An 8,811-nucleotide genomic window follows, 5' to 3' on the forward strand; every position below is an offset into this window, starting at 1 on the left:
GTGTTTGATTTGTTGAAAAGCAATGGCATGAACTTTTATATGTTAAATGTCTATTGAATAAGCTTTTAATTAAATTATTTACTCAAGACACTTTTATATTTCTAATCATTCTATTAGTTTGGAGACATTAACATATTTTTGTTTGGTTAAATATCATTTAGCTCCATATTTGGGAAGCTAAGAGATATTTATATTGGGTATTCACAGAATATAAAAGTATTTAGTATTACAAGATTGCCAAAATGGCTGTTAAATGTACATTTAAATTCACTAACTCATATTTTTAGCACGGTAGGTAAAATTTTAATTTTTGTTCTTAATCCTTTTGGAGGGATTTTCGACCTTTATATCATAATAACTTGATAACTACATTGAATTCGATATTTTTCCTAATTTGCTATTATATAAATTTTTGCGTATAAAACAAAAGATTATGTACCAAAGAAAAAGAAACAAGGGAAAGGACATCACATCAAAATCATATATTAAAACAATTATGCATATTCAATGACCCACTAAGCACTGATAACAGTAATGTTTAATAGTGGAAGCCTACATGCAAAGTCACTGTTTATGTGACCACTGATTATAACTAGTGCCACCCATTTGTACGTGTGAAAGGTATATGTCTCCAAATTATTTGAATAATCACTTAATTGAACCAAACATCAAACATGCACTTAAATTGATTAGCACCAACGCCATCAATGTGTCATACGTGTTTTATTATATTTAAAGATAACTTGCTTAGAAAGGAAGAAAAGTTACAGTGATCAACTATTCATTCCATGTACTCTGCCCTTTAGAATTAATAATGGACACATGCACTAATATGATAGTGGCCGGGCAGGTGACCTTAAATAGCAACAACATTGCAATCAAAGGACCCATGCTGAGAATGCCACTGCCAACACCGACACATGTTCATTAGCTTGTTTAACTATATGTCTAATAGACATACATTATCGATATAAGAATTTTTTATGATTACTATGTTATAGATAATCGTTTAAATGTGATTGTTTTTTATTGAAAAACTTTGTTGGATAGAAAGTGAATATAAATTATATTCTTTTAATTGATTTTTTTATATCCAAAAATTAGATATCAAACATCTAACCACTTAATTAATAAATCATAATTTTGTTTTCAAGAATAAATAATAGTCTTTTACCATTAGAATTATCCACATTTTCAAAATTAACAATGAAATTAAGTCCTCTATTTTATATATTATATTTTTAATTTTAAAATATAATTACAAATTATAGAATGATATTATAAAATAATAAATTTTTATTGAATGTTTGTATAAAACTATTAATACAAAATTGAAAACATCGTTGTAATTTTTTTAATTCACAATATATATATATATTTAAAATATTAAATTTATATATATCAACATAATAATCATATTTATATTATCAATCAATCATAATTGTTTGATATTTAAAATAGTTTGATTTTCATCATCTAATTTAAAAATATCATGTAAATAGTTGTTTGAGATTCATTAATAGCACATATGATAATTATTCTCATTTTTAAAAAGAAAATTACAAATAACTAATTGGAACATTTTTGAAAGACGAAGAGGATTGAAATGAAACGCGATTAGAGAGTCCAAGTCAGACTAGACCACGCGGCAGATACCAAATCAACGGTTCAAATAATCACTCCCTCATCCAATCTAATGGCTCAAAACCCGTCCACCCAAAGAAACACTTATCTACTAACAACGGCCTACAACGTTCCACGTGTCCACCAGATAAAGCCTTATTAACCCACTCAATCCAACGGACATCATGCTCATTCCATTCCCTCCATCTTCACTCCTCGCCGGACCAGCCGCCACAACTCACCGTCCACCGTCAAACTCCAAACACCGCACTCCGTTCCGTTCCATAATTGAATGCTTCGAAATCGTAATCAGAATTCTTCTGAAACCACGAAATCGAAGGAATTATAATTTTTCAGTGAGTGAATGGCTGATTCTGACAACGAATCGGGAGGAACACAGAACGCCGGGAACAGCGAGTTATCACCTCGTGAACAGGACCGATTTCTACCGATAGCGAACGTGAGTAGAATAATGAAAAAGGCGTTACCGGCGAACGCGAAGATCTCGAAAGACGCGAAAGAAACTGTACAGGAATGTGTATCGGAGTTCATAAGCTTCATCACCGGCGAAGCCTCCGATAAGTGTCAGAGGGAGAAACGAAAGACGATCAACGGAGACGATCTACTTTGGGCGATGACTACGCTAGGGTTCGAGGAGTATGTTGAACCTCTGAAGATTTATCTTCAACGATTCAGAGAGATCGAAGGTGAGAAAACCGTTGCTGCAGCACGTGACAAGGACGTGGCTCCTCCTTCTTCTTCTTCGTCTTCGGTTTACGACTATGGTGCTTCGCAGGTTGGAATGATCATGCATCATCAACATCAGGGACACGTGTACGGTTCTGGTGGTTTTCATCAAGTGCCTGTAACTGGTTCACCTGTTATGGGTAATAAGGGTGGTGGGCCCGGTTATCCTAATCCTGGATCTAATGCGGGTAGACCCAGGTAGATTTGGTGTGGACAAGTTTTTTTTTTTAGTGTTAATTCTAATTTAAAAAAAAAATTATAAGATGTTGAAGAGTCTTGGACTCATAATTGTGGAGCATTACGCAAAAGTGGGAATTTTAGTTTTTTTGATTATTAAATTAGTGATGATTGGCAGACACACTAAGTAACCCTCGGAGTGAAGACGAAAGTGGGTTAGCAGTTGTATTGCAAAATGTTGTTGTACCATACAAATCAACAATCCTTTCTCTGCTTTTTGTACTTTTTTTATGTTTATTTTTAATGTTAATTGATTGATTATAGTGGCTAGTGCTATACTGATTGTTTCAACTGTTATACTAATTGTATCAAACAATGGTCATTGTTTTTATTGGTTAGTTTAGTTATTAAATATATTAGTAAATAGTAATGTGAATTCAAGTACTCCGTCTTAGAGGGATGTACATCCAAACGATTTAAAAGAATTTAAAAATCGCACAGAAAACTGAATATTATCGTATGTGTTTGGTTTCTCTCTACTAAAAATATTATGGATTAGATCGAATTTTTATATTCAATTTTCAAAATCAAACCCAACTAAATTATATATATACATATATATAATAGTATTAAGTATTGCATAAATTTATTTTTTTGTTAGTTTTAATTTTTATTAATAATACTTAGTTTAATGTAATACTTATTGCATAATATTCTTTTAAAATTTCATCTAAACCAACCGCAAATATTTTAATTTTTTGTTCGGATGAATTTTTATTTCATAATCGATGAAAACAACACTTCAAATATAATTATTTTATGTAAAAATAACCATAGACAAAAAATTGATGTACTCTATTTGCTCCAAATTAGATTAAAAAAATAATAAATAAATTTTACAACATGAATAACTTGGATGGTCAACATGCATATGGGGAACATATTCAAAGTTTGCTTTCTTTGTTAAGCATATGCAACTAGCTAGGAATTTATCAGGTCATGTTGCTTGAAATACTCAAAAGATACATATCTACTGGTTTTGAAGTTTGGACGAGGGCGTTTCCTTTCTTTGAGCATGAGTCAATGGATAGATACTACTAATCTAATCATGAAGAATGGATACTTGTCTATGATCTTAAGAATTCGGATTCTCTGCAATCCCAAATTTTGAATTCTTGCACTTAGAACATCTTTGGTCAATTAATCGAGTTGGACAATTTAAGAAAATATAGATTTTAATTTTATAATGAAAAATACTAAGTTTGATTTATAAATAATGTATCAAACTTTCTTAGCAAATCACTTTAAATTACTTACTTTAAAACAATCTATTCTAAATAATAAAATAAATAATGTCAACCGTTAATTAATAAATAAATAGTTAATATTAGATATATATGTGTAATTAGTCATATGTGATTATAATTTCGTTAGTTGATTTATTCATTTTAATAACAATTAGTAAAAATAATAGTTATATCTTTTCATTTAATATTAATCTCATTTTGCTGAGCATGTTATGTTCTCATATAAACACACTTATACACTATCTTTAATAATCACTTAAAATTAAAACTATTAAATAAAGATTCTTAAAATCTAAAATTTGTTAAAGTTATTATTTAATAGTTCAATAGTATATTTCCTATAATTTTTAGACAAATAATAAATGAGATTATTAAGAAAATTATTTTAAGACTTTAAAATTATTTAATAAATAATACTTATTTTTTTTTATAATTATATTATAGTACCAAAATATCCACCGTGTTTATTTTACAAGGTGATTATTTCCTTTTAATAAAAAATTTCTTCATATATTAAAATAAGATTGAACATCAAACTATTTATTTATAGTGTATGAATCTCTTATCACTTAAATCAAACATATTCTAGTACAATAAATAATACTCTATTTATAATGAATTATAAGCAAAAGTAGATAAAATTACATATATTAATAAATATAGTTGTTATATTTAATCTATGTAATCTCAGTAAAAAATCTAAATTTATTATCTAAATTATCATTCAATAATAAGTCAAGTTATTGGAAATATAAAAGGTTGAGTTAAATTAGTGGTATTTTATATATACTATAATTAAATAAAAGATAAGTACTTGTTGATTTTTTCTTATATTTAGTGATTTTGTTTATATTTTTTCTTCGAAGGATTGCTAATTTGACAATATAGTTACATTTTTTTTTTTATCACAGTTAGATTAATATAATTACATTTTTTTAAAGATGAGGGGATAGGGCGGGTTCGGGACGAAAAATCCTAACCGGTCCAATTCACGGATAAAAAAATACAGGTTCATTTTCGTCCAGGAAAGAGTTCGGTTTAGTTAGGTAAAAGGTAAAACGAGTCACGGATGATTTCTTACGGGTCGATTTTATTGGCCATTTTGTTTTTTGATCCAAGTAATTTTTTTTGCCTAACTATATTTTTGGTCCATTTATTGTTAGATATTTTAAAATTAAAGTCATTTTTTGTCCATAATTTCTGTTTATATAACTATTTTAATTTTTCCTTTAAAAATGAGCAATTTTGTCCCGATTTTGTTTTGTAATGAACATTTTATAGCCCTAATTTTTAGTTGTTATAGATAAAAAAAATAACCATTGAAGCAACATTAATATATATATACAATTTATAGGTTGAGATGTAAGCATGTTTATAAATCCAACCATCGTGTAAAATGTAAACTTAATATACATTGTCTATTCATATTTATAAAATCTAAATATTTTATAAAATATAAACTAAATGTACATTGTCTATATAACAAATCAATACAAATAATACCATATTTGATGTCCATTCTAACATATAGAATCATCTTAATTACTCGATACAAAAAAACTAAATACACATTTCTCATCTTTACTTGTCAATATGAGAAATTGTATAGAAATTAATTGATAATCATTAATTAGATAAGAACGATCGCAAAAGAGATTAGAACAAGATCAACAAATTAAAAACAACAAAGATGAAAAAAATGTATTTTTTTAAAACAAGATCTAAGAGACCGAAAAGTGTAGAACGATAAATTAAAGAGTAAAGATAGAAGGAATAGTAAGTGATAACAACCTTTAGGAGAAAGAAGAGACGTTGGTCGTTGTTGAAACTTGAGAGGATTAGGGTTAGTTGTTGTGACTTCTGAGAGTGTTGAGTGATGACAACCTGAATGAATAGTTGGTGTGTGTGAGTGAAGAGAGAACTCGATAGGTTGAAAGTAGGGTTTGGTGATGGTGTGGTTGTGTCAGTGCGAGTGTGATTGTTGAAGTTAGGGTTGAGTTAGATCAAATTGGGCTTGGTAAATATCCAACCCAATACCAAAAATTATAATTATTAATAATAAATAATAAATCTATATTCGGAAGGGTCAGTCACCAGCGGTTTCAAATCAATGACCCGAATCCGCCCGTTCCTACCTCTTTGAACCCTAATTTATTATCTGCTGGACCCGTTAGAAACCAGTCTAATCCATCCAATTCCCCTCACCCGCTTCGGGCTGGGCGGTAATGGACGAACCCAGTTTGCTATCCAGCCATATGAGAGACAAACATCGATAATAAAAGATATATATATATATATATATATATATATTAATATTATGATCTTAATAATTTAGAGTTTGGCTAAAAGATAAGTAATATCTGATTAAGATTGTTCTCGTCAGAATTTAAACTCTGATTCATTTGAATGATATATCCTTAATTGAAGTTCATAAAAGTCAATCACTTAGTTAAAATCAATATTTTTTACCGTAAGTTTAACGCTTTATAATTTTGATCCCGATGAAATTTTTTTATTAAAAATAATGATGTCATATATTCTTAAATGACAATATTTAACATATTGATGGGACATTTTTTTCCCTTGTTAAACATTAAAATAAAACATTTAAAAAATAATAAAAATATAATAAAAAGAAGAGAGAAATTGCTGCTAGAGTATTTTTTTATGCTCAAATAATATATATAATATTAATTGTTTTTCATATAGCTTATAGCCAAAGATATTTTTAATTTTCTTTTCTTGTTAGAAAATTAGTGTTGTTATCTATCCTAGTCTCTCATACTCTCCTTGAAGTTCCTCATCTTTACCTCACCCTCCCAAACTATACCATTCATTCACACAAAAACCAAACCTTTCTTTGTGAAGTTTAAATCTTTAACCATGTCCAGTTCCACCCTCTTCTCCTCTGTAGCTATAGCACCTATAAATCTCTCACAGAAGAAACCACTTCAATCATCATCCTTTCTCTTTTCCTCTTCAAACCCTTCATTTCTCACTCTAAACACACTTCCAAAGAAATTCACTAAACCCAACAAACTCAGAACCCTAATTGTTGCCAAATCCAATGAAAATGACTCAGCTGATGCTCCTGACCGTTTGATTTCAGCTCTTTGTTACTTTTACCCTTTTTTTGATGGTATTCAATATGGAAAATTTGTAATCACTCAGTTTTACCCTATTCAAGCTATTGTTCAACCATTGGTTCCTGCAATTAGGGTTTTCAAAAGTTTTCCCTTTAATGGGTTTCTTGTGTTTTTGACACTTTACTTTTTTGTTGTCAGAAACCCTAATTTTAGTAAATATGTGAGGTTCAATACAATGCAAGCTATTGTTCTTGATGTTCTGTTGATTTTTCCTGATCTTTTGGAAAGAGGGTTTAATCCAAGAGGTGGGTTGGGTTTGGATTTGTTGATGAGTTTGGATAGCACTGTGTTTTTGTTTCTGTTGGTGTGCTTGATTTATGGTTCTTCTTCTTGTATTTTGGGTCAAATCCCTAGATTGCCCATTGTTGCTGAAGCAGCTGATAGACAAGTTCTTTGATTTCAATGTATACCATTTATTTGGTAATTTATTTGTATAGCAACTTATTGTTTAAATTCAGAATTTTGGTAGTGCAATAAAGATTGCTCTTTCACTTCTTTAATAGCAATCCTATAATGTTGTAATGTAAGGAAACATATTTTATTTGTTTCTAATTTTGCTGTGTTCTTATATGGCTTTCAATTTAAGTAATTTCTTAGTCTGGCTTTAGTTTTTTTGGTGAATTTGAGACACTGAGAAACTTCCCTTTGTAGTATATTGTTGTTAATTGAATAGAAGTTATGCCTTTAGTTCTTATTACATAATTACATTGTTGTTTTTTAATTTTAGCTATATTCTGGGATCAAAGTGTTGTCTTTCGAAAACACTAAGGATCTTGAGGTCCATTGCGGTTCAATGTGGTCATTAGATAAGTTTAATTGATTTATATTTCTTTCCAGAATAATAGTGTAGTTGGCAACTATACTACAACTTCATTAGTTGATTTTGAATCTTTGATGTAGTTAGTCTGCAATTTAAAACTACTATTTATGCATAATAGAGAATAGGGAGAAGAGGAAACATAGAAGAATTTTGCAAATTTTATATTCTTTTCTCTATGTTTTATAGTTTCTCTGAGTTGGTACTAAATGTGAGCACTCACTTAATAGAAATTCAAACCATAATTTGCCACAAACGATTATTCATACCAATTGGTTATGCCTTAGCTGTGAGCTCTCTAACATATGGAGCCAGGGATACTAGCTTTATTTTATCTAAAGAGTTTTGGATTAAAAACCATTTAAGCATTCATTTTTCTGCTTAACAGTTTTCTAATATTTAGAGGAATTAGATCTAGCTATAGTCTTCTAGACACAATAGCAATGTTTATGATATAATAGTAATAATGATTTAGTGACTCAAAATCTCATCCTTATTATCCTATCCTTACAAATTATTATAGTTCGTGAAAAGTCAAGAAGTCTAAAATTTTAGCATCCCCTTGTTAATAAAAGTAATGCATAACAGACTAATACTGGAACAAGAGATAGTCCACGATTTTTTATGATTCCGGAAAAACTTTCTTCTATATCAATTTGTTCTGTTGATATTGGATTGAATTAAGTTGATCACGTTGGTTGTTTTTCTCTTGTGAATGGTATTTTAAGCCCGTATTATTCGATCCAACTTTGAAAGTTGAACATAGCAAGAGTTATGCTTTCTCACTTCTTCGCTTACACTCTTATATGTCCCACATCGGGAAGCACAACAAACCCCAAACAAGAGAGCTTTTATAAATATCGAAGTGGATACGCAAGACGAATTACGCAGCCGTGTAGAAATCACAGAGCGAATAATTCTTTCGCCTTTTACTAAAGAATTCCGTGTGATTGCTACTTTAACGGCATACGCAAATTTTTTCAAGGATCTTTCC

At 29.5% G+C, this 8,811-nt stretch overlaps 3 protein-coding genes and 1 pseudogene across 3 annotated transcripts in view; all 4 read left to right on the plus strand.

Moving 5' to 3' along the window:
- Positions 1-1,740: 1,740 nt before the first annotated feature.
- Positions 1,741-2,883, plus strand: LOC101513559 (nuclear transcription factor Y subunit B-3-like). The gene has a single exon (XM_004491457.4). It carries the CDS (start codon positions 1,988-1,990, stop codon positions 2,570-2,572), a length of 585 nt encoding a protein of 194 aa, XP_004491514.1. The 5' UTR covers positions 1,741-1,987; the 3' UTR covers positions 2,573-2,883.
- Positions 2,884-6,585: 3,702 nt separating this feature from the next.
- LOC101513867 (protein TIC 20-v, chloroplastic) lies at positions 6,586-7,607 on the plus strand. Its single transcript, XM_004491458.4, has one exon. The coding sequence runs from the start codon at positions 6,738-6,740 to the stop codon at positions 7,395-7,397; it is 660 nt and encodes a 219-aa protein (XP_004491515.1). The 5' UTR covers positions 6,586-6,737; the 3' UTR covers positions 7,398-7,607.
- LOC101515395 (protein NOI4-like) overlaps positions 6,592-8,811 on the plus strand; it is a 40,510-nt gene continuing 38,290 nt past the window's right edge. Inside the window, exon 1 of the mRNA XM_004491462.4 lies at positions 6,592-6,596. The gene's annotated coding sequence lies outside the window, so the exon portion shown is untranslated. The remainder of the gene's footprint in view (positions 6,597-8,811) is intronic.
- Positions 8,706-8,811, plus strand: LOC113785570 (U5 spliceosomal RNA; annotated as a pseudogene).

This window comes from Cicer arietinum, chromosome 2 (assembly GCF_000331145.2).
Source record: "Cicer arietinum cultivar CDC Frontier isolate Library 1 chromosome 2, Cicar.CDCFrontier_v2.0, whole genome shotgun sequence".
Classification (NCBI taxonomy): domain Eukaryota; kingdom Viridiplantae; phylum Streptophyta; class Magnoliopsida; order Fabales; family Fabaceae; genus Cicer; species Cicer arietinum.